Below are 26,515 nucleotides of genomic sequence, written 5' to 3' on the forward strand. Positions count from 1 at the left end.
ACCCTTCTGAAATGAAGGATTTAACAATCTGTTGTTTAAAGCAAACTTCTCTAAACGAATAGATAGTATACGATGAAAGAACTTCCCAAAAGCCAAGGTCAGGGTAATGGGACAGAAGTTCTTGGGTCTCCTTTCTTATAAAGTAATATGGTTTTCCCTTGACACCAACACTGGGAGGGGGGTGGAATGTAATGACATCTTGGAGAATAGTGTGGCCAAAAACAAATGACAACTAGGTAGCTTCTTCAGATGGAAATAGGTAATGTTGTCAATCCCTGGAGCAGATGTTGAGGAGCACTTTTCAGAGCACATTTAACTTCACAGGGATGGATTGGGACATATCAAAATCATGTTCATGATCTGATATTGGCCAAACCCGAGGCCAAACCTCCTGAATCCAATCAGGAAAGCCACTATATCCAGCTGGAGTAGAAGCTATAGATTCAAAGTATTGAAGACACTGATCAGCAGAGAAATCAGGATCCACCTTTTGAGGTGGACTGGGCAAATTTCCAAGGGTTCAGTTTACGAAATTATTGTTCTTGACTCTTTGTAGATCGTCGAGATGTAGCTTTGTTCGCTTCACGTACAAAGTTACATCTAGACGATCTACAGAACAATCATTTCGTATAAACCCTTGGAACTATATATGTCCCCACCTCGATAGAGAGGTTTCTAAAGGGAACCTACTAAATAATTTTTGGCTCAGCAAACTGCCGCCGTCAAAAGTCCTAGGCGATGTCAAATCCCCAGCAGGTGTATGGGGTGTGGGGCTTGCATTGATAGGTGCATTATAGTCTCGCGTGGCCAGACCCTTTCCGCGCAGCCGCTTATCGATTTGAAATTATAAGCGCCGCGCTACAAGGGTCTGGAACAGTTCACGTATTTAAAATAATCTACAATCCCCAGTGGTTGGGGAGTGTAAATTGGCTCACGCGATCCCTCAATCGCCAAAGTAGTCTGATTACTGAAGAACGAGTTGAAGGCCTCTGGGGATGACGACTATCGACCCGTGTGGGCTTTGCCTTCTACCTACTACTGAATCTTCAACAAGTACGGTTGAATAAAGACAAACAAGTTCAGTTCATCTCGAGGTAAAGGAAAGTAGGCGAAAGATTTAAGCGGATTTGCCGGTCAGAACAGACTAAAGATTCAAGGGAAAACACGTTGCATTTTTGTACCTTTGTATTTTAGGTGTTACCCAGCCAATCAATTGTCACCAATAACGTGTCAAAAAATTTCATGTTCACGAACTATTCCAGACCCTTGTAGCGCGGCGCTTATAATTTCCGATCGATAAGCGGCTGTGCGGAAAGGGTCTGGCCACGCGAGACTAGGTGTATTATGGGAAGAAGTTCCAGTTGGTACAAAGAATCCGCCTACTCGGCCTAGTTCCACTTATACTAGCACTTGCAACTGTAATAGAAGAGTTTATTGCACCTATATTTTTGTAACAAACGATTAGAAGATCAAATTGTATGGCTTCGTAATCTTTACATCACGATTAATTAGGGCGTGCGCGACAGTGACACGACCACAATTACAACGGGAGATTACGACCGACAACACAAGGATACTCGCACTCGTCCTCGCAAGGATCCCAACGTAACACAAGCCTCGACATAAGCAGACTGGGCGGGGCTGGCCTGGCAGGGGCAGAGAGGAGGCCGTAGCTAGACTCATCGTCTCAATTAAAAGCTGTGGACAGTGACAATGAAGATAATTTTTGTTCTTGCCGCGTTCTGCCTCGTTCTAGTAAGTGCCAACCTACTGGTGAAAGATCCCGACGAAATATCATGTACTACCGACTTTTCTTGTAGTAAGTTTGTCAGTGTGCTCGTTTAACCATAGATAATATATACCTTACCCGGGATTGGAAACCAGACACACTTCAATACAAAAATCGCGAGCCGTCAGCATTGTAATAATTAACACTTTCGCTTTGATATGTAAGGTTTCACCTCGCCGACAGAAGAAAGGAAAGAACGGGTAGATAAGCTACTAGTTGTGAACATGAAGAGGATTTACCGTGGTGGTAAGAACAATACTGTTGTATTACTTGCATACAATCGTCAAAATTTTGAACAAATAGCGTTTGACGCGGTTTATGCAAAAATGGCTTTTTAGTCGTACCCTCGACTTTTGGGGTTCGTAGAGCAGTGTGGGAGCGATATATTTCGATGTAAACTACACTGTTTGAAAGCTGAGACATTAGCGGACAAAATCATGCAACTTAAAACCCTTAGTTTTACCGTTTATGCCATCAAATTGCAGCGCAATTGCGAAGCAAGCGATTTTGAGGTATTAAGTTTTGAGGCCTACAGGTCATTTTCTAAAGGCTACTAACTTTCTTTCTTAAGTATTTCCTGTAATTCATATGTGTACAAACAAAATAGGATAGTTTTAAGGCTGCTGACTTGTACTGATGTAGGCGAAATCCTTGAATCTTCAAGTGAATGCAAGTATTTCCTTTTCAGAACTGTTGCTTTATTATTATGCATATAGCTATAGTTTGCACTGGATTTTTTTACAGATGAATGATAGGAGAGGTCACAGAAAGCTTAGACTTCATAGTAACAAACACTGGCAGCCTAAACCTAAGAGGCTACCAGTTTCAATTCCTTTGAGAGATGTGTCAGTGCTGAAGGTGTCTCTGCCACTGTCATTTCAGGTGTCTCTGCCTTTGTGCTGATTTGTTGATGCACCAGTCAGGTCTTTGGATATTTTGCACAGTAGACTGAAACAGTGTAATGGCATTCCTTCAGGTATAGTGACACAGTGTGTGCAGATGCTTAGCTAAATCGTTCCTTTTACAGGGTGGATTGATACAATCCAAAATGCAGAATTGAGAATATTCCAACTGGGTTATTTTGAGTCTGGCACTGAGGTTTTAAGATCGTTAGCCATTAAGGAAGACTTCTCATGGATTGTGAATTATAAAAGAGAAACTCTGAAGCCCTCATCTGCTCTTTTGAAAGACATTCCGACATCTCTTAATTCAGGTATTGGTTGGATTGCTGTACGATATTAAACATGCAATGGAAATTTTATGTTTCCTGTAGTTTCACATGTATCAAACTTTATCAACATTCTACGTACAAGCAAGGTTTGCGAAGGCAACTGTGATGATGCATTCTTGAAGCTCCCAAACATTCAGAATGGCGAACTCAAAGATAATTCAAGTAAGCTGTCCTTTCTGCATACATTTAACTGTATGTAAAGTCAATAGAACATGACAAGTTTTATGTGTGCATACCTTTGTTGTGTTCACGATACTTTGATGTGAATAACTTTTGTAGGAACCAGCACTGTGGCAGCACTGGACACCGCAAGGACTGGTAGTTTATCCATCTATCATGTTGAGTGTGATATATTGATGAACAGTACAGAAGAGTCCAGGCTGTGCATATGTTGTAAGAAATACAAGAAAACACTATCAGCTATGCTGTCACGTCGCCGAAAAGATCAGAAGACTCATCCCAGCAGTCATACAACTTATGCGAATTTGAGTGCGTCTGAAAAAGATGAGCGTTTGAGAAATCTACACCAGGAGAGCAAAAAAGCAAAGCTTCGTGTTTGTCGATTACAAGAGAAGATTTCAACTGCAGCTACCCAAGACGGTGTAACCTTAAATGTTGATCTGCATGATGATATGAAGGCTATGATGGATGCAACCACAAAGCAAGTACATTCTATGTATCCAGAAGGATCTTTTCAATGCCTTTTTTGGGACCAACAGCAAACAGCGTGCTCTATAAAGGACTCTCGGTCAATGAAGTGGCACCCACTAGTCATTAAGTGGAGCTTGTATCTCAGACATTTATCTGGAAAATCATATGAACTACTGCGGAAAACAGGGTGCATCAAACTGCCTTCACAAAGAACACTGCGTGATTACACCCACTATACATCAACTACCATCGGCTTCTCTGCAGAAACAGATCGAGAGCTTTACGACATTGCTTTTTTGAGTAACGAGCTTAACAGATATGTCTTCTTAGTCATGGGTGAAGTTCATATCAAGACTGACCTTGTATATGATAAACACCAGGGTTCTTTAATCAGCTTTGTCAATCTAGGCAACACTAACAATAGACTGCTTGAATTTGAGAATGCTTTAGGTGAGACACAACATGAACAACAACTCGCAAGTTCAATGTTGGTGCTAATGGTGAGAGGCATTTTTCAGAAGTTGAACTACCCATATGCGCAGTTTGCTTGTAACAACCTCAGTGGAGAGTTGATGTTTGACCCTGTGTGGGAGGCAATATCAAGGCTTGAGAGAATGGGCTTCCGTGTTTTAGGAATTACGTGTGATGGTGCATCACCAAATCGTCGATTGTGGAAACTCCTCAATGCCAAAGATGAAATGGTCTACAAAGTACCCAACCCTTTTGCACGAGAGGGACCACGTGACTTGCATTTCATATCTGATCCTCCTCATTTGCTAAAAACAATTAGAAATAGCTGGAACAGTAACAAACGAAAATTATGGGTAAGTTGATAGCTATAGCTGCAATGAGAGTACGTTATTTTTCCTTTTACATTTAGTGCAATGGTAAAGATATATCATGGGGGCACTTAGAACAACTTTACCTTGATGATACAGGAGGACTACAAGCAGTACCCCAACAAGGAGGAGTTATTAGACAAGTGAAAAAGCTGAGGTACGAGCATGTTTATTTAACGACGTTTTCGAAGATGAGAGTGGATTTAGCTGCACAAGTAAGTTCACAAGAAGCATGCTATATAATGCATTATACATGTGTAGGCTCTTAGTGAGACAGTGGCTAAGTCGCTTGAAGAGAATTATGGTGAAGAAGTACAGGAAACAGTCAAGTTTGTTAAAATGATCGATAAGTTTTTTGATTGCTTCAACGTATCCAATGCTGTTACTGGATACCACAGCAGGAAATCATTCAAAGATCCCTACACTTCTAAAAAGGATTTTCGTTTGCAAGTATGTTATTGGTATTATTATAATGTATGCATTGGGGTGTGACATTGTTTGTAGACAGTAGACCATTTTAGAGAACTACTTAGTAGATGTTGTACTTTATTGTTTGCTTATGCACTGCAGTGGCTTGAAGAAGAATTTTTGCCTTACTTGGAGAACTGGGAGAAAAGTGTCTATGAAAGGGAAGGATTTTCTCCAAAACAAAAGGAAATGATGTTAATGCCTAGGGAAACTCGTCTTGGCATCACTGTCACAGGTATTGCATGCAGTAATAATATATTATTTTAATTATCAATTAATCTTTTTTAGTTAAATCATTTGTGGAACTGGTTAAATACATATTCACCATACCAGGAGTTAAAATCTTCTTGAGTGAGAGGCTTTGTCAAGATCCTCTTGAAAATTACTTTGGCTGCCAAAGGCAACGTGGAGGGAGACATGAAAACCCAAATGTCAGTGATTTTTGTAAGAATAGTCAGGCACTGAAAGTAATCAATTCTGTTTGTGGAAGCATTTCAAAAGGAAATTGCCGTGGCAAGAAGCAGTCTATAGATATAGAGCAGGAGAGCAGGCCACTTAAGAAACGGTGCAAGGCTAAATGTAGGGACAAATCTTATTCTAAGCTTATAAAGCTACCAAGAGTGTTCAAAAGCAAATTGAAGTTACTGGCAGCCAAAAAGGTTAAAAAAAAGTCATTTGCTCCAAGAAAAGAATTGTTTACAGCTTCAAAATATTTGGATATTCCTGTACAGAAAGTTGTTACTGTTGATATGCCTGCCAGTTCAAGCGATAACCCTAACAGTAATGATGTGCCAGCACCAGTACTTAATGAAAAAGCAACATCAGATGTGACAGAAGCCTCCCATGAATCTTGCTCGAATGATCAGGTGAAAAGTCATAAGCATCAGCAAACTTCTGCAGAAATAGACATTGTTGAAATGGATGAAAAGGATACACTTGCTGGCAGTCACGATAGAAATGATGTGACAGAAATGGACATATCATTTGAGCAGAAGGCCCATTCTACTGATGATGATATGATTAGTGAGGCACTAGGACCAGGACCTGCGGAGGAAGAATTATCAAGGTGTTGTACCATTACTTTAACACGTCATGACTTCTGGACTTTAAAAGATACCGGATGGTTAAATGACCAAGTAAGGCTATTCGTGATGTAGTACTTATTTTTTATGTGTTGCCATTTTCTTTTGCTAGGTGATAAACTGCTACATGAAATTAGTAGCTGAGGCCAACACAGATGTCTACGTATACAGCACATTTTTCTATCCAAAGCTTGTACGTTTTGGTTCCCAGGCAGTGTGCCGGTGGACAAAGGAAACTGATTTATTTAGCAAGAGGTTGTTGTTGGTTCCAGTGCACCTTGGAGCACACTGGTGTTTAGCAAGCATAAGCACAGCTGACCTACAGCTTGTTTATTATGACTCGCTGCATGAACCAAATCCAGCATGTTTGGAAGCATTAAAATCATATATTTTAGAGAAATCATCCAACTGTGCCTCTACCACGGAATGGAATTGCTCTACTTCGCAAGGTGTTCCACAACAGACAAATAATTCAGACTGTGGTGTGTTTGTATGCAGAATTGCTCAGTGCCTGGCTAACAAAACTTCTTTCAACTTTAGTCAATGTGATATGGCTAGCATTAGGCAACAAATGGTATTAGAATTACTTCTGCAAAAGCTGTTGCCTCATATTCCATTTTTATTATCAATTAATTAATATTTTGCTTGTATCATTTACTGTGTTGTTGTAATCACAAAATAAAGTTGTGTTATGCATAGCATTGCAAATGTTAATAATATAATATAAGCTGCTATCATACAAGTCTCTACGTAAGCTTTTTGACCGCTGTGTACTCTTTTTTGCTGACTGCTTAAATTTCTCCATCCAAAAGCTCGCATATGAAAATCCACGGATAGTCACATAAAGCTGCACTATTTCCTTAAGAAGTGCACTATGTACCTCCTTCTCACCAATCTCAAAATCTGCAGTGGAAATCAGCCAATAAAATTCAACATCATCACTGGAGATAACTTTTTCAACAATCTCCTCTTTTTTTCCAGCTGCTGGGTTGCTACCAAGTAACATTTTTAGGCATTCTCTCACTTCTTCTTCTATTGCAATAAACAATATAAATGTTGTTTCTTTAACATACCATAGCCCACCTCTATCTAGTGCTAATGTCCATTCTTCAGAACTGCCACATTCACTATGTTCTTCGGGTGTGTGTCCTTTGTTAAAGCCATCAGGCACAATACCATCTCTTCCTTAAGCTCATGTTTACTGCGTTCGATTTTCTTACGTAAATGTCTACAAACATAGCCGGCAGCATAACAAAGAGCATTGCCTTCGCGTTTTGTTACAGCTGGCGCTGGATCAACCTTGGTTTCAGCTGTACACCCTGTCACATGATCACTAATGTATCCCCTGAACAAAATATCAGTTAAATGCTGATACAGGATAGGTGTAGCAGCCACATTAGCGGAGTCCAAAAAATTTACCCAGTCCTCTCGAAATTTCTCTGAAGAGCACAACAGAAAAAAGTTTCTCCAAAGTTTCTCACGATTGCATGATTTCTTCTTACAAGAGCTCATTGCCTGTTTCAGGTCTTCTGACAATTTCAAAACAAATGTTGTAAAACAGTTATTGTTGGCAGCATCAAGACACCAGTCCAACAGAATCTGTGCCACTTTTCTTGCTTCAATTGCTTCTGAGGACATTATTTTAAATGAATCATCATTCAATACGCTTCTGAGTGCTTCCACAAAAGCATCTTTTGCTTTGGGACCTGCATTGAAAGAAAAAGACAGGTATGGTATAGCATAGTAAGGTATATATTATCTATGGGTATAGCTAATGAATGGCTACATCAACATAACTTGCACACAAACAAGGCCAGGCCAGGCACATCAGTGATTGAATGTTTAAGCTGTAAAAATGCCCAAATTTTGCTACCAGCGCTGGTTGTTTATTGTTAGCTATAATGACAACGAACCAGCATCGTCATTTCCATCGGATTCTCCGCTCTTCCGCTTCGAGCTCTTCTTTCTAGCACGAGTTCTTTTACGAGTTCCAGCATTCGCCATTTTATAAAACACGGACTGAATTACGGAATTACGTTACACTAAACTCGCGATACTACAACGCTGAGTGAACTTGTTGATAGGTGTTGATTGCCTCCGTTTCCAATCCCGGGTAAGGTATATATTATCTATGGTTTAACGTACGAATTGATCCAGCAATCCACAGACACGGACAAATATGATGTGACGAATCTGGCACTCTCATTTAATCCTGACCCACCAGAGAAAGGAAAGAACGTCACCGTCACTCTTACTGGGACTGTCAGTAAGTTAAATCATTCAAGGGGTAATCACTGCCAATAGTCCTGCCATCTGTGACCTGGATCAAAATCAAATCAAACGATCATAACGAAAATGTATGTTAAATTGTCAAGCAATCAAGGTTGTCAAAATCGAGCCATCAAAACTTTACAATTGCTGTACAACACCATAAGGCCACTATTTGGTGATCTGTTTTCACCTGAAAATTCCAAATGTAGAGTGTGAGTGGGTGATTACCATAATACTTGCTGCAATATAGCTAGCTAGGTTATTTTCATACCTCTATACCCTCCAGGGCCTGATATACTGCATAACATGCAATTTGCTAACTTAGCCATAGCTATAGATGTAGCTACATACAGATTTCCTTCGTCATGTGATCAGGGATCAACTTGCTTGTAAACTTCATTGCACCAATCTTTCACATTCTCTGGGCTACAATGCACAAGGTAGGTAGCTACTGTATAGTCTTGTGTGGCTAGACCGCTTTTTCTACCACGGTACTTATAATTTCACACTGATAAGTGGCATGGGAGAAAAAGCGGTCTGGCCACACGAGACTAGCTAGTGTACATGTATGAACTGCACATCCTCAACATTTGATTAATCAGATGAAAAAATGGTTAAATCTTTAATAATGGGGAAATACGTGCAGCAGTAAAACATGCAGGCTCTGATGAAAAACAGAAAGTCATTAAATAGTGGCCTAAAGAATTAAAATAGCTAGCTATATGCAAAAATAGTGTGGTGGTGTTGAGGGTCAAATAGCAGCATGTGCCAACTGCCCAAACTAATTACTTATAATACATGCAAAGACACTTACTTAGCTACATAAATTTACTAGTGATGCACCGATACTACTTTTTCACTACTGATCCGATGCATTTGTGGCCGGAAATAGCCGATGCCAATCCAATACTGATACTTTACCCCACAGGAATATAGAAGAAGCAGATAGTGATTTGAATAAAAGTTAATGAACCAGCTACTAAACGCATTTGCTAATCTCATTTGCTGGTTTTGTGGCTATCAATTAAGCGGAAGATAATAGTTTATGGCTTCAATGAATCTTATTTCGTGGCTTATTGCCATTTCCAATGCTAGTAACTGGCTTCTTTCAAAGAATTCATGGCTTATATCAGCTCTTACTCAACTCCGTTCGATGCGCTATGTACACCGCCATCTTTAAAAGTAATTAAATAACGTTATTTAAAGTATCAGTTGGTATCAGGAATTTATAGCTTTACCGATGCAAGTCCGATACCGCCATAATGGGTTCGATACCGATACTAGTATCGGTATCGGTGCATCACTAAAATTTACAGAGCAGGAGAGTTTAGAACACTTACAACAGGGACACAAGTAATTGAGAGTACAATCATTGTTTACATCAAAATTGTTGACAAAATGACTCCAAAAAAAAGTTTTTAGTTGCCTTTCGATTTCCCGGATACATTTTGTTCCCGGTCACAGATGGTTCTACTAGTGACTACCCCTTGTCATTCAATGAGTATCTGGGTGTGGTATAATCATGTCTTGTAAGCCTTCTCCATAATGATGCACTAACTTTATACATTAACTTTGTTTTTCCCTGTAATTCCATGTGCTTACTATGTCAAATGTAGTGTACCACATCAAAAAGTTACAAAGAAAAAGTAAGTCTGGTCACCTGGGGACCAGAAACATATAGCTAACTTTGCACGGCCTTAGGTTACTTTTAAAATGAAGTAGGGATCCAAGTGATGAAACAAGAGATTAATGATGGCATTACAAGATATCTCAGTGGGAAAATCCCTACATTGGCATGTTATAACAATTATTTTGTTCGATGCCAAAGTAGGGATTTTCCCACCAAGCTATGCTATAAAACCATCATTCATCTCTTGTTTCACTACCTTTTATCGCTTGGATCCCTACTTCATTTTTGAGTTAAAAAGTTTATAATTAGGGCGAGCCCCATACTAACAAGAGTCCTGAAAATATTCCTTGTTTTGTCATACATATGTATGACTGTGTCATGGATTTTTGACGCTAACCAAAGTGTTATAAATCATTCCATATTTGGTTGTGCATGTGTTGGGCAGTGCCACTTACTTTGTGACACTAGCCCGAATCTTGTAAATCATTTCGTGCTCTAAATGGAAGAAACAAAATTAATGCTACACCTTAACCGCTCAGCGTCTCAGGGAACTTTATAGATTGCAGATGAAAAGAGAAACACCAGAAAAAGCAGAATTGAGGTGCTGCTGAACTGTATCCGTAGAATCTATGTATACGGGCTATGCCTTTACCCGTATTTAATTATAATCACTATTAGTATTAAACGCTTGATCATGTATGATGACGGAACGTTTGCTAGATTTAGTGCTTTTCCCTTAATACTGAAATGAGATGGCATGCTTTGCAAACAGGACAAATACTTCCATCAGAATCCTGAAGATGCTCAACTAAATGTTGACAAACTCTGAGATATGGTTGGCTATACATGATGGTGATAATTTGTCTAGCCGTGTATTTCATTATGCTTCAAGCGTACAAGGCACTTGTCAATATTGGATGCAGCAAAGGAGAAGGCTTATAGCAAAGATTGAACTCCTACATTTTTTTACCCACCTGCACATAGGCGGTGGAGACGGAGGGGAAGGGGGCATGGCCCCCCCACTTTTTTGGGACACTGTTTGCAAGAAAAGATCGAGATACTCTAATAGAACAGTCAGGATCTAGATACTCCAATAGAGCAGTCACAGTATTCAGAGAAGCAGTGTAGCAATTACTTAGCTACGTATGTGTAGTTATCAATAAGGAAATATAATTGGTGGAGAGCAGCTATTGTTAGCAGGTTGTGACCTTTTTTTCTTTTTTTTTGGTCTTCAACTTACAGCTGGCCTGGCCCCCTCACTCTTTGGCCTGCTCCACCGCCCCTGCACCTGCACATTAAATGCACGTATAGTAATAAATTTATACTGTGATATTCATTGTAGTCATAGATATTTATGGTGTAGCCCATGATACTGCAGTTACCATCTTTTCTCTATCACTTGCTTACTGGTATTGCACTACTCAGTTCACACTTTCAGGCTTTCCCCACAATGTTGTTAGCATCTGTGGGGGGTGGGGAGGGTAATGCATTACTTAGTTACATAATATTATTACTTTTGTGGTAACTAAGTAATATAATAAAGTTAATAGTATAAGATACTTTACTTTCAAACGTATCATGTTACCTAAGTAATGAAGTTACTGTAACAAATGGAATATTAAGTAATTTTATAGTTACTTGTTTTATGGGTAATATGTAACTGTAACTAAGTAGTTTTCGGGTTGAATTACAAATTCTAATTATCTAGCTGCATTAATAATACCTATAACATGAATATAAACTAAATTATATACAAGGCTGATTTAGTTAGAATGGGATAGTATTAATTGTGGGCGCCTGGTTTTTAGAAGTAGCTCAACATCAACTTGTTGTTATAGCATACAGCTAACTGTTCTATTAGATTCACTGCTGTATTAGAGTATCTTGAGTCAGCCTTCACTTACCAAGGACGTGTCACTATTTCACTGTGCTAGCATTATGGATACAGCTATATCAATAATAAAGGGGTGTGGTCATCGTGATCGAGTAAATAGATTGTTAAGATTGTCATCTCCATGCTCAATTGTTATTAATCATCCAAGATCATTAATGGGCATGATCTTGAACTTATCGTGAAGTTACAGCTATCTATGGAATATACGTGTTTTAAATAAGTTTGTGGCATCTAAGTAGAAAATGTTGATAGGGGAAATTAATGCCTTGATATGCATGGTTTATTGCATGAAGGAGATGACAACAAGATAAAAAGGAAAGCGTGCAGAGGGTACACACTCTTCGGAACACCACTGGTATGTTTGCTATTGTGGTATAAAAATGATGGCCGTGCACTGGCCTCCAGCCTTGTGACTGTGTCATATAGTATTGTGGCTTTTAATACCTAAACTAAATATAGGTATAGGTATAACTAAATATAGGTATATTGCAGAGCCCTATGCATAAATATTTTAGTTTCTTTTTTAACTCAGACATAGTTTTTGAATTATTAATTTGGTATATTAGAGGAGACAATTACTGACGGCGAAATCCAGGTGGTGTTGAAGTTTGATATGTTCACTCTTATTGATGAAACATATGAAGCATGTGAACTTGCTGTGAAGTATGGCCACGGCTGTCCGGTTCTTCCAGGTATGTACAGCATATGTACAGTACAATATAACAGTAATTAAGTTTTCTGAATGTTACTTATTTTCCCTTCCATCTAAAGGTCCTATGGTTCTTTCTGACACTTTTGAGGTCCCTTCAGAACTTCCTGGGGTGAGACAGCGTATCAAACATGTATGACTATGTTCGTATTGTTTCTTCACATAGGGGACGTATAAGGGTACAATGGATGGCACTGATCAGGATGACAATCCTATGATATGCGGCACAGTTAGATGTCATGTATAATAATACCAATTGACTTTGTTGTGTCTAGTAATTGTTATTTTTCAAGTCTTTGTTCTTTATTCTGTTCTGTAGTTATCACCTAAAATATAAAATACACTCCAATTGTGAACATCATAGTACAATGCTGTACTTTTCTGTGCTCTTGACAACTGTCAATAAATTTTGTCAACACTTATCAGAATAAGTAAAGTGTACAGTCGACATGATATTGAACTATGTTTGCTACTGTAATTTAGCTTTTTTTTTGGTAATATTTTGTATACAAATGTGCGAATTTTCATACACAATTTTTTTTGCAAAAGATTCTAGATACTCTAATAGAGTAGTCATTCATGGAAAATATTTTTTTACACAAAATTTTAATCATGAATTTTCTTCCACGAAAGTAAAGCAAATTACAGTAGCCATGCAGATCTCACTATTTATGACTTTGCTAGTAGTTAGATAGACCTTGTGTTGAACTGCTCCTAATGGTTTACATAATTATATCTCTTCAAGCTGCTGTGTAACTTCATAAACGTCACTTTAATATTAGCTGTTACAGAACAACCAGTGTAAGTAGCTATAAGAGGAGAATTGTTGCACCATCTAGCCACTGAATCCCAGAATGTCTATTCTTTTATGATCACACTTCTCTTGTTTCACTGATAGATGTGTTATTATATTGGATGCTCATGATCAGATGCTTGAATGTGTATTGTTCTAATTGGGGACAGAATTTGAAGATGCTTCTTTACAGAACATTATTTTCTAGGGAGCCTCCTGGTTTTCAGCAATGCAATTCAAATTACGGAAACATGAGTTTGCTACTTCAATAATGCTATTGCTTTCCAGTATATGGCTGCATGAAGACCCCCACACACTATCTGTGCTTGTGGAAAGTTGACTATTCACACTTGACAGCTCATTTAGTGGATTTCTGTATGATGAAAATTTGTGTGATGTGACAGCCAGCCTTTGTCTAGAGTATCACACCACTTTTGGACTTTAAATGCCGATGATCAGTGAAGATTGAATATCCCAGATTCTAGAATACATTGGATTAAAGTCATGTCATTTGGTCACTTTCTTCTTATAGGGTACCTCAATTTTGAGGTATTCATATTAGTATCCAGATGACCTACATAGAGATCTAGGGGCATGCCTTGAAAATTAAGATCGACCCTTGATTGTTGTGTTAGGGTGACTGCTTTATTAGGGTATAAGGCCATGGTGTGCTATAGAGGGCCAACTATGCTCATATCCAGAGACAATTATAATATTTGAAACCGCAGTTAGGCAAACTAAAGGTTTACCTGACAATGATACACTGCTTCTTTAGCATTCAGGGATTACTTCAATAGATTTACTTAACCTTAGTACGTATGTATAATGGTATAATCATTATTGTGTTCGCTATTTACTTATGCACTATAAAAACTATTCAACCTTGGACTACTTCCTTGTATTTTGATCTGACATTTTGTCAGGCAAGTTCCATTATGGTCGGCCTTGCATGATATTTGCCTGACAAATAGCCTATGTCAGGCAGTAATAACTGACTGCAGTAATAACTGACTCTGCTCATATCATAGCTATAGATTGTTATATGGACCATGCACCCTGTTGAATATGTACAGGGACTTACTATGCATAATATGTCTGAGAAGATACATTTCAGTTGCCACATATCTCCTAACATGGCTGTAGTTGCTTAGTAACTATATGATGAAATATTTAATCTAGCTAGCATGTATAATATTATGTATACTTAAATGTGTGGGTTGCATTGTTTTTGAATCCTGTAGGTGGTTGACAAACATGCGCACTAAAGGAACTCTAGCATCTGTCAGTCATCAGGAGCTTCCCTTCAAGACATGTTGATGGCTGGCGGAAGACACTCTAAAAGCTGAATGATGAGTTTGTTATTCATTGTGCGATCATTTCCATTAGCACCTCATTCTGCACTCCATAACATAACAAGTATATTTAATAAGGAGCTTACATATGTATACTAATTTACTGTAGCTAGGCTATTCTAGTTGCAGTTGGACAGCATAAAATACTGTCATACTGTTGTGGGTATGAAGTAGACCAACAACTTGGCGCACACTTTAACCATAAATCCATAACAAACACTCTTTTATGAGTGCTGAAATCATGGTGTGTAAATCTGATTGAGAGAAACTGACCATCATGACTATGATGAACTGATTCAGAAGGTATACAAAAAAAAACAGCAGCAAACAAACGGTAGCTATGTGAAATCTTCAGACAAACATGTGACCACATACTTAATAGAGAGTATCATCAGTAATAATATGCACTTACTGCATGTCTAAAGTGACAATTGGCATTTGATATACAACTCAGTGCGGCTATCAGGGGTGTCAGAGTAAAAGTAAGGCTCAGTCCAGGGGCGGATCTAGGATTTCAGAAGGGGGGGGTACTAACATAATGGTTGGTTAGCTATAGTGTGCAAAGCACATTCAGCATGCTCTATCTAGGGGGGTCTGGGGGCATGCCACTACAGAATTTTTTTTTGCAAATTTAGCCTTTTTATGCTGCATTTATCTGAATCTAGCATCAATCGAAGCTAATAAAATTTAATGTCATACAGGGTTTGCACTCCCAAACCCCTTGAAGCTCAACTTTATACGCTCAAATGATACCACAGCATTTATGCTGTCATGTTATAAGGGGTTAGTTGTGGCCAAAAACTGGTAAGTGACTTTCGACTCTGGTTGTAAAAAATTAATAATTATGGTGATGGGGCCATATAGTTGAAAAAGTCAGATTGATATAGTAACAGAACAGTCTGTGGCTATATAATATACTACAAAGTTGAAGTTATTTTTGTGTGCATTTTAAATCTCTACAATGACCTTATAAGATCCAATCCTGTGTACTGTCTTTGATAATCTGCTATTATGTATTGCCTTATAATCCAATAGCAATTAAAGGTGTTACAGTAGTTCTGTTTTTCTAAAATTGCTTACAACTGAACTCGTCCATCTTGTATCCCCACAATTAATCTTTCAGCACAACAGAGTATTTGGTTAAAAATAGCTTCCAGATTCAATCTTGTGATACCTATATTCCAAAAATTTCCAGAGGAAGCATCACCCTAGCTGGAAAATTCTAAGTATGCATACTCTACACACCGCATGGTGAGTGTATACTTGCCCTCTCTTCCGTTGTTACTATTTTGAAGTTATAGTTTGAGCCATGAGACTGTAAAACACACTAGCTATACCTTAAGCCAAGCAATACACTAAATTTAGCAATCTTGTATATTGATGAATTTACCATATAAATTCATGAATTGATGTAATCAATTAACAAAAACCAAACTCTAAAATTTCTAAATTTAACATACCTCTAATTTAAACAATTTATTGCAAGTATTGATCATGTATAGCTGCATCCTTTTCCTTCCTGTTCTTTATGTAAAGAATATTTTAAGTTATTGGCTGTGCCCTTAAATGACAGCTAGTATTACAACTGTTCTGGGATAACACTTAGGTGACTCACAATGCTTTATAAACATTGTGAAAGCATTATGAATCATGATCACTTAAACAAACTGGAATCATTTTTCAGTCAAAAATATTGTCAAATTTTTAATACTGTGGAACTTTGGTAGTGATAAAGCAAAAACAAACAGTTTTCAGATACTACAACCTTGTTAACTGTATACATTCTAAGAAATTAACTGTTTTATTTAAGCATGTTAACCCAAGCATCAATGTAGCAACAACTCAAGTGAAAATACCCACTATAATATTAAACTATTTGACAAAAGTTGTCCTCAGAAAGTGATTAGTATATGCATATGGCAGCATGTTTGGAACAATGGTAAGATAGCAGTGCACAGGTCAAGAAAACATACTGGCAACTTTTTGAAAAAAACACTATGATGGATGTTCTATTAGAGTAGTTGACTGTTCTATTAGAGTATTTCGATTTTTGGCAGCTTTTAGGTCAAGTCTCACACCAAAAGTATAATTTGAACCCATTCTAAGTAAAGATTAGCCATTCTCCCTTCTCTTTCCATCTTTTCATTACCCATGCATATGTATAAGATGCAATTGCATCTACGCTGGAAGCTCCTAGCTTGCACATGATAAAATTTTGGAGGGGGAGTGCTTCAGCGCCCCCCTAAATCCGGGTTATACCGGCATGTATATTGCACGTTCACTACTTTTAGTTTCAAGGCAAATATATTATATATTTTTAAATTTCAGTCAAAAAAGGTGGCGAGGCTCTGGCTTCACAGCTGGCCACAAGTGCACCTACAGTTACTCTGCCCTTGGCCAGTGGCTATACAAACCGGTACCTAAAAATTGATGTGGATGGTGACAGGAAACAATTGCATTTCTCAGGATTCTAAATGACGCGATGTTGTGGGCATTTGTTGGGGATTACAGTAAATTTTTTAATTACCTGCAAGACGGCAGTGATGATGAAACCCGTGATGAAGCTCGTTTTCGTTCTTGACGCATTCTGCCTCGTTCTAGTAAGCGCCTTCCCACTGGTGAAAGATCCCAGCGAAATATCGTGTACTTCTGACTTTTCTTGTGGTAAGTTTGTAAGTGCGCTCGTTTTAACGTACATGTTTATCCAGCCATCCACAGCCAACAGCAGTTTTGATGTGACGAATCTGACACTCACGTTCGATCCTGACCCACTAGAGAAAGGAAAAAACGTCACCATCACTGGTACTGGGATAATCAGTAAGTTGACCAATGAGGACACACAGGCACTCACTGTAGGTAGATCTGTGACCGCAGTCTAAATCAAAGGTCAAGGTCACTAAATTTGTGCCAAGTCAATGGTCAAGGGTAAAATTTCCAACCCACAGTTGAAAAGTACTGAAATATCATCGGTAAGTTACTGGTCAAAAACTGAAAAAGGCTCTTAGTCACGAATCAAAGTGAAATTTTGGCAGGTCAAGACTTAATTTGACCATGGTCACAGATCTACCTACAGCACGTACCTACGTGACACCCCCTTGTAGTTGTTGGCTAGCTACCAACAGTCCTGTATAATCAACCATGGTCAAAATCAAATCAGAGCGATCACAGGAAAAGTTACAGTTAAACAGGCTGTAGGACCAAGTGTCCTACACACCTTCAGCACTGCTGTAAAGCCTTAAAATAAAAGTGAAATAATACACACAATTCTACAAGAGGTTTACTACTTCCAACACAATGATGAATGTCTGGCATAATTTTTGCCATATAGCCTGTATATTCAATTCAGCATTAATTCTACAGAAAAATTAATTATAAATATAATACACAAATCTAAAGCCATAAAACTAATTATCTACAGCTGATTTAAAACCCACTGAAGCCATACATCAAAGTAAACAACTGGGAGTATATGGTAGTTAAACCCCAGTATATGGTAGTTAAACCCCAGTACATGGTAGTTAAACCCCAGTGTATGGTAGTTAAACCCCAGTACATGGTAGTTAAACCCCAGTACATGGTAGTTAAACTCCAGTGCATATATGGAAATTACACATTAAGTTAAAAGAAGTGTAATCAAAGCAAATTGAAGCCATACACATCACAAAATCTACGAGTTCAGTAAAATTTGAAGAAATAAAAAATAAAACTACATGTTCAGCCAAAATTGAAGCCATACCATTACAAAAACTACATATTCAGCAAACAATTAAGCCATACACAACTGACATGCTTATTATTAATACATTGTTTATGAACCTGTCTACTTCAAAGTGTGGGATGGAAGCTAATTAAACCCCACCTGCACTCGTAGGATATCTAGTTATCAACACCTTGGCTTCAACTCCAGTTGAAGAATTCACAATAATTGAAGGGGTCAGTGGAAAAAGGGGACATGTGCCATTTTAGATTTTCCATTTTCTAAAAATTAGAATGGCTTGTTTTAACCATGTGGATAATGTCACTAAGTCAACAACAGAATTTTAAAGTTCTCAAATATTTCAATAATTCAATTATGTCCCCCAAAATTGTGTTTAATGCCCACCATGTGGTCAGCTAAATTTTCAAATGGCACTTGTCCTCTTTTGCCGCTGGCCCTTTCAATTATCATTGTTCCGGTCATTAATTACTCTAGTACCAAAGTAGTTGACTCAACATAAATTGGTGGGCAGGAGGCTTAAGTAATTTGTATGCGTGACCTCTGGTTTGAGAAAGAGTGAAAAAAGTTGGAGTGATCTAACCATTTAACAGCTTGAAATATTAAGTCACCATGTCTGTGTCTGTACAAAAGAGATGGTAAATTCATTGATGTCAGTCAATCTATGTACTTGTCTCTTGAAGATGATACAAGTTTTGTAGCACGCTGTTGCACACCCTCAAGTTTGCATTGATCCAGTACATAATGGGGTCTCCATATTACATTTTCTTATTCTAACTAGTATATTAAAAATTATAAATTTAAAAATAAAGTAGGAATCCAAGCAATAAAAAGTAGCGAAACAAGAGAAGAACGATGGTAGCCATTACAGCATAGCTCGGTGGGAAATCCCTACTTTGGCATGATACAGCCATTATTTTGTGTTCAATGCCAAATTAGGAATTTCCCACCGAGCTATGCTGTAATGGCTACCATCGTTCTTCTCTTGTTTCGCTACTTTTTATTGCTTGGATTCCTACTTTATTTTTAAATTTATAATTTTTAATATACTAGTTTGTTTAGTTTTTTTTTTGTTAAAGCATACAGCTAGCTATAAACATGTGACTGTTCTATTAGGGTGACTGCTGTGTTAGAGTATCTCGAGGCAGCCTGCAAAATGTGCGCTTGCCCAAAAAGGGGCGTGGTTTCAATCGATTATAGAGCATGTCGAGTCAGCCTTCCAAATTGAAGGTGTGTGGTCACTGAAATACAGCTAGCACAAAAGGGGTGTGTCATTGTGGTTTTAATCGGTAGATCGATAATGCGTAGAATGAAGAATGGGTGTGGTCTTGCGACCCATCGTGAAGCTATCTAGCTAGTACCAGTACCTCCATACAATACCCTCCGTCATAGATTATATCAGTAAGGAATATAATCTATTCCTCTGTACAGTAGCGTAGTCTAAGTGCCTTAAATAATCTTGTGGCGTCTATTATGCTGCTTAAAGAAAGTGTTGATACAGAAAATTAACACCTCGGTATGGTTTCGTTGGATGAAGAAGAAGACAAGCAGCCTGATTGAAGATAAAAGAAAAGACAAGGCGCAGAGGGCACACACTCGTCGGAACCCCAAAAGGCACATCCCACTGGTGAGTTTGCTAGTGTTGCGTAAAATGGTTGCCGTGCACTGCTTCGTTTGGCCTCTAGGCTTGCGACTGTGATCAGTCAGGCAATCAGGCAGTCAGTCTAAAATTCAAAGTTTTGGCGATTTTTAAAATTCTGTATCCGGCCACCTGTAAGCGTTTTGTTGTATTTAATGCTGCTTTTATGTTTTATATGGACTAGTGCTATTCCGTAAAGGTGATTTTCGTCTCGTAAGATATCTCTAGGATGATTTTTAAAGGCACGATTTTGGGCAGCGCGCGAAAATTTCACATGGATTCCTACTTAAACGGTACGACCGTACCGTTTGATATAGGTCGAATGTACGTATTTAGAAATACATGCTCATGTGCTCCAAATGATGTTTACAAATGCATTGAGTTGTATTTTCCTGTATTACAATGTTGTTAGTGTACTGTCAGCTGTTGTTGTAGCAATACTGCCGCTATAAACAAGCTAAATTGGTCCTTCACAATCAAATTTCTAGTAAAAATTGCTACAAAATAGACATGCTGTGCTATTTAAGATCGGCTATGTTTATTGGCTTGAAATGTTATCCAATATCAGTTATCGGAATATCAGCAAAATCTCATATTAGTGCAACACTAATCAAGAGGCTAATTTACACTGAATCAAGCGATTAAGACGTCCAAAAAATGGGCGATCAAATACCTTTGATAGTCAACTTGTAAGCAAAGCAATAATTTACCAGGCTTCTATGCTAGATCATCAAGTGATCAAGGCACCTTTGTAGGTCAATTCAAACAATTTGGGATGCATTTTCGTCAATCAAAATCTTGATCCCAGTTGTAAATGGTCTATTGGTAGTGACTACTGGTCATTCAAAAGTGTCGATTTAGCTAATAGTGTTTTGTGAAGTGGTTTAGCCTATTTGTAGTAAGTATTGGTTTCTTCCTAAAATGCAATTCTGAAAGTTGATATATAGCTAATGTAGCATAAGCCACCAAAAGTCACGAAGCAGTAATACTGTATCTGATTGTTTTCCATTTTTATTAAGCATGCATGGGCTGTTCATTATTCATTATGGTACTGCTGCTAGATTTCAAATTTTAGCACCCACACAACAGCTACGTATAAGGACAAGGCTCAATCCAGAATATGAAGGGGGGGTTGTTTTGGTATGGGTGCTGTGTTCAGTTTTAGTGGATCTATAGGATTATGAGAAAGCTATGTTTCAGGCCTTTTGGTATAAACCTAGGGGTAACCCAGTGCTCCCTCCACCCTAAATTAACTCCTGAAGAGATAACAGTACAGTAGAAATATTAGACTAATATGGTAAAAGCTTTTGATGGGTTATGATTCTAAATAAGGATAGTGTTAAAAATAGCTTGGTGCAAACACTATAATTACAATGTGATACATAATGTTATGTGTGAGCAAGAAATGGAAAACAATAAATCTACTTGGGGTTTAGCCTTAACTGATGATTTATTTGAAGTTCAACTAGGCAGTATGGTGTACCTCACATGTATTCTACATATGCATAGATAGTTATGAGATTGCATGTGCTTATTTCTACAGGTGAATTGGTGGAATGCTAGTTTATGATAATTATGTGGACAGTTTTAAAAGTTATGTTGAAATTGGCTTGGTGTGTCAATCATTACTTTAATGGACTGAACCATGGTACTATCCAGTGCCTTATTTGTGAATAGTAGATTTTAATGATCTCATTTTCCGAACTACCAGAGGCTTGTTGTTTTAACCCATAATGTGCTCGTTGTAGCTGGCACAGAACCAGTGAATTCGTATGACCCCATCAATTTTGTAAAATACATTTTCAGACAACTACAAAAACATGATATACAAACAGTTGTATATACTCAGCCTGATTGGAATCTTCAGGATAATAATGGAGCAAGTGCCAAAAGTAGTATAACAATGGTGTAACATAATGCATACACTGTCTATTGTCAAGTACAACTGGAAAACAGGTGCTTTAAACTATTAAAATGAAACTTCATGCATCCCATAAGTCAAATGTAACACTGGAAAACATGGTTTTAAATACATTTTGCACTTTTATAGCTGACAAGTACAAGTAGGCTGTTCAATTCAAACCTCAAGTTTGTTTGTTTAGTCACCACAAACCATCAACAAATAATTAATAAATACCAAACACCACTGTCTTGTAGTGTAGTAATGATAAATTTGAAAGACTTAATGAGTAGCGGAAATGCATAACAACTTTGCTGCATTACACATTGCACAACACCTTGAAAAAAAAATCCATGCAAAAGCCAGCTAAGCTGTAAAAAAAGGGTGTAGCCTTCAAAAGCCCAGGTGAAACAGTTGTGAAATCAAAGGGGCAGCCATGCAAATACTTTCGAGTCAACCTTTGTGTATAACACAATCCTTTGTGCATATGCTGGACATTGTAGCGGACAAGAAAATATGCAAAGTAATGTGTATCAAATATTTTTTTTTACAAATGATCTATAACGTTGCTTTTTCAATAGCACTTATGATTGATTTTAATTGCTTAATAAAAAACCCCTAAATTAGATTATATTTGGGTGTTATCCATCCTGAAATGATTCAGTATGCTTTACTCTATATCTTTGATGCCAATGATTTGATTGGATTAAGATCATTGCAGCTATAAAATGAATTAAACTTCTATCTTCCATATTCATTATTGATAAGAAGAAATCGGGTAAAAACTTGTTGGTTGATTGGCATTAAGATTGTTGCAGCTGCTGTCCCTTTAATTTCACACCTTTTTCACCCAGGCTTGTAAAGGCTGTACCCTTTCTACAGCTGAGCTGTTTTTGCATGGACTTCAACTTCTTTTTTTTTTCCTTCCATGGTTGTTTTTACCCATTTTTTTCTTATCTACCATGATGATATACAGTTACATTGCAGATTTATTTCACTATTGTGTTACCCCCCTTTGAGCTTTGGACAGTCTTTTTTGTGCACTTTTTCTTACTTGGTGACTGTTCTATTAAAGTATTTTACAATGTTAGTTTTTCCTTGTAACTAGTTCTCACTGCAATTTCTTTTTGAACCATAAAAGTAGATACAATGATTACAAGTCATTCACTTATAACAAAGCACGGGTTGGAGGAAATATACCTTCCTCCAAACTGTGCATGGTAAGTTGTGAGGATGACCTCTTTGCCATTATTCTGCATCACTATTATATGATCTGGTTCATACACTTGTGACATGCAGGCATTTATGTTCCTATCAGATTATGTTCAAATCATCATGTGCCATATATCGCCACTATCTTTGCAACAAGGCAAACCTTTTAATCATGTTTGGACCTTGACACAGCTGTAACACACGTAAAGACAGCTTTGCCAACTTGATAATTTACCATCCATACAGCACCAAGATGTATTTCTGGTGATCTGCTTCTGCATGGTAGAATTCATTAATCACCACTGTTCCAATGAATTGTAACTATATAATTCTTTTATATCCTAATTACCTTAAGGAATCAACGTAACTTTTTGTAATTACCTCTCTTTTTCTGTTTGTCAGTTTTGTGTTGTGCATGATTATGGAATATTCAAGGGGGGATTTTTTTTTTTGCTACCATTTAAAATTCGGGGAATTTTTGTTTTGTGTTGTGTGTTTTTGCATTTATAATGTTAACAATGCCATTTTGATCAAGCTGCAAATGTCAAGGGAAGAAAATTTTGTGGAAGACTGCCAATCAGTAAAACCCCCCCCCCCCCCCCCCCCCTTCAAAATAAATAAATAAAATTTCCCCTTACGAAAACCTGCTATATGGTATACTGGTAGGCTTACTTTAAACCATGTGGTGGGAATGTTTTGAATTATTTACATGTTATGCTAGACAAGGAAATCACTAGCGGCGAAATCAAGGTGACAGTAACGTATAATGATATCCAGCTTTTGGATAAAACCTATGATGTATGTGAACTTGTCGAGAAGTCTGGTGATCAATGTCCGATTTCTACAGGTATAGTATATAATAAAGTATGGTATGTAAAGTGTAATAAATTATTTTTTTTCCTTCTGTGTAAAGGTAATAAAACTATGTCTATAACTGAGGAGATTCCTTCAGATCTTCCCAATGTAAGACAACATCAAACATTTATGGCTACATTCATGTTGTTTCTTCACAGGGAAAATATGTTGGTACAATATATGGAACTGACCAGAATGATGATCCTATGATATGTGGCACAGTTGAATGTCAAGTGAAATAATACCATTTGACTTTGTAGTCTAGTGATTGTCATTTTACTAGTTGTCTATAAAAGATTTAAAGTTTTAGTGGTTATATCATTATATTACCAGAAAGCATGAAGGTACGAACATTCATGCTACCATGTCATATACTTTTGTATTCTCTTGATCAGTACATGTCGACATCCTATAAAACTCTTTGTTGATGGTGAGTCTATTTTCCTACCTCAAGGTGCATGTGATAATGAGGATTTGGTTGCTCGTGTGTGCCTTCTATTAGAGTAGATGTGCATAGTTAACTAAGTTAGAGCAACAGAGTTTCTAGTCAGAGGAGTGGAAGTCAGCTATCCCTAATCGGGGATAGAAATGTATCTTGCTGGACATTGAAAACATGGAAACACCATAACTCATTGCCTAGATATGCATTCTATTAGAGTAATTGAACGTCATCGATATCTTCCACTTGTCTAACTATCTTTACTTGCTGACATAGCAGCTTGAAGAGATATATGTGAAACATTAGTAATTCAACACTAAAAAAGATTCATTCAACTACCAGCAAAGTAGATCTGGCTATACAAGTTGATAAATACCATTATTCTTTCAGCTGTTACAGAACACTGCTCTATTGGGGTATGTATATCAATCACAATGATTTTAAAGAATCCAGAGAAATGCAGGTAGCCTGCTAAATATTTGTATAGATAGCTATGAGATGTAATACAGTAGGTACAATTATTGCTAATGTTTTATATTTAAAAGAGTCCTAATGGCACACCCATCCATCGCACTCTAGGTTCTAAGCTAATATGTTCTAGCTATTAAAAGGTTTTCCCATGCCTAAACCTATACACAACAAGAACAAAGAATAGAAGAAAGAAGTGAAAGAGGGCTTAAATAGCCCCAAGATGTCCCTCCCTCAGCACTGAAGCAATATGACCAGAGAGAAATGACAACCCTGTACATGGTAGCAGTGCAGCGTGCAAAATTGTGTTGGCGGCCAAGAAATGGCTGCAATGATGTCGATGCTAACAAATTTTAATGATGTCACAACTTCAGGTTTTTTAACGCTGCACCATTTTTTTTTACAACTGGCTGTTTTTGTGTGGTTTACGTTAACAGTTTTAAACTGTAAATACTATTATTAGCTAACTATAGGACAAACGTTGTGACTGCTGTATAGCTCTGATTGTTCTATTAGAGTATCTCGATTGTTTTTAATTCAGACATTCAAGATGGAATATCTGAACTGAGCGACTACATTACAAATAACAATTTCACAAACCAACCTGCAGAGCGATTTCACAATGCTTTTGTTTCTTTGAATTACTAATGTAGTGAGGGTTAATGGGTGTCATGATGTCAGAATGCCACTGGAATGTTCCCTTCCAATATCTGCCAATTCACTTTGCCAAAGAAAAAGAAAGTGATTTTTAACCTTAAAATGACAGATTTTATTTCCTCTACTATAGCTCACTTAAATTGCCATTCACTGCTTTTTCCAAATCTAGCCTGTATCTCAGTATCACATGTCATGGGTTATTATGACATATTTTAAATGGCCCTGAAATGCCCAATACAAAATTTATGGAGAAATCAGGTTTAGTTTAGGCTATTTGACAAGCCAAAATTTCATGATGGACTTCTTCTAGCATCATTACACTTGCAGAGAGTTGCTCTACATGTATCACACCTTGATAGTTGCTAGATGGACTCGAAGTAGGTGGTACACATTAATTAGTTTCATTTTAAATAGTGCAAATGTATTGGACATGCTTGTAACAGCTGCCACAGAATAAATGTATAGCAAATTTCTCAATATGCTATAATTGAAGTCAGTTGCACGCATGATACTGAAATACAGTGGTGTATAGTTGCTTTCTGTGACAAATTGTCAATACAACAATAATGAAGCTATAGTTAGATTGCATGCCAATGAGCTAAATTTAAGGGGTTTCTGTTGAAACCTCAGAAACCCACGAAACCTCAGAAACCCACTTAGATCCACCACTGAAACTTTATAGTGCAAGTTGTGATGATACAATAGAACTAAGGCCACTTATTGTTAATCTTTATGTTTCAGATCAGAAAGTTAATGCGGGTGTGCGGCTCATTTTTCATTACAATCTTACATGCACCTGACTGTTTTACTAGAATTAGCTGAATGCTCTATTAGAGTATTTCAATATTCTATTAAGTATTATTGAGAAATGAAAAGGCAAGTCCCTTCTCAGTGGCGGATATAGGATTTTGAAAAGGTGGT

The 26,515-nt window shown here is 37.5% G+C and overlaps 4 protein-coding genes across 5 annotated transcripts; 3 read left to right on the plus strand and 1 right to left on the minus strand.

Moving 5' to 3' along the window:
• Positions 1-1,530: 1,530 nt before the first annotated feature.
• On the plus strand, positions 1,531-12,986 carry LOC136263385 (putative phosphatidylglycerol/phosphatidylinositol transfer protein 2). Its single transcript, XM_066057896.1, has 5 exons — positions 1,531-1,819; positions 8,228-8,326; positions 12,422-12,547; positions 12,627-12,676; positions 12,731-12,986. The coding sequence occupies exons 1-5, from the start codon at positions 1,714-1,716 to the stop codon at positions 12,809-12,811; spliced, it is 462 nt and encodes a 153-aa protein (XP_065913968.1). The 5' UTR covers positions 1,531-1,713; the 3' UTR covers positions 12,812-12,986.
• On the plus strand, positions 2,014-6,714 carry LOC136263698 (uncharacterized). The gene is made up of 9 exons (XM_066058337.1): positions 2,014-2,035; positions 2,817-3,002; positions 3,063-3,182; positions 3,300-4,495; positions 4,552-4,725; positions 4,772-4,960; positions 5,081-5,213; positions 5,267-6,114; positions 6,173-6,714. Exons 1-9 carry the CDS (start codon positions 2,014-2,016, stop codon positions 6,695-6,697), a joined length of 3,393 nt encoding a protein of 1,130 aa, XP_065914409.1. The 3' UTR covers positions 6,698-6,714.
• Positions 6,710-8,204, minus strand: LOC136263384 (uncharacterized). Of its 2 annotated transcripts, XM_066057895.1 has the most exons (3): positions 7,974-8,204; positions 7,144-7,766; positions 6,710-7,092 (listed from the first exon to the last, which is right to left on the minus strand). In XM_066057895.1, the coding sequence occupies exons 1-2, from the start codon at positions 8,062-8,064 to the stop codon at positions 7,156-7,158; spliced, it is 702 nt and encodes a 233-aa protein (XP_065913967.1). In that variant the 5' UTR covers positions 8,065-8,204; the 3' UTR covers positions 6,710-7,092; positions 7,144-7,155. The 2 variants fall into 2 exon arrangements, with proteins under 2 accessions (XP_065913967.1, XP_065913966.1); XM_066057894.1 differs by having other exon boundaries at positions 6,710-7,766.
• Positions 12,987-17,193: 4,207 nt separating the features above from the next.
• Positions 17,194-24,346, plus strand: LOC136263528 (putative phosphatidylglycerol/phosphatidylinositol transfer protein DDB_G0278295). The gene is made up of 5 exons (XM_066058128.1): positions 17,194-17,373; positions 17,428-17,526; positions 23,897-24,022; positions 24,089-24,138; positions 24,189-24,346. Exons 1-5 carry the CDS (start codon positions 17,253-17,255, stop codon positions 24,270-24,272), a joined length of 480 nt encoding a protein of 159 aa, XP_065914200.1. The 5' UTR covers positions 17,194-17,252; the 3' UTR covers positions 24,273-24,346.
• Positions 24,347-26,515: the final 2,169 nt, after the last annotated feature.

This window comes from Dysidea avara, chromosome 8 (assembly GCF_963678975.1).
Source record: "Dysidea avara chromosome 8, odDysAvar1.4, whole genome shotgun sequence".
Taxonomy (NCBI): domain Eukaryota; kingdom Metazoa; phylum Porifera; class Demospongiae; order Dictyoceratida; family Dysideidae; genus Dysidea; species Dysidea avara.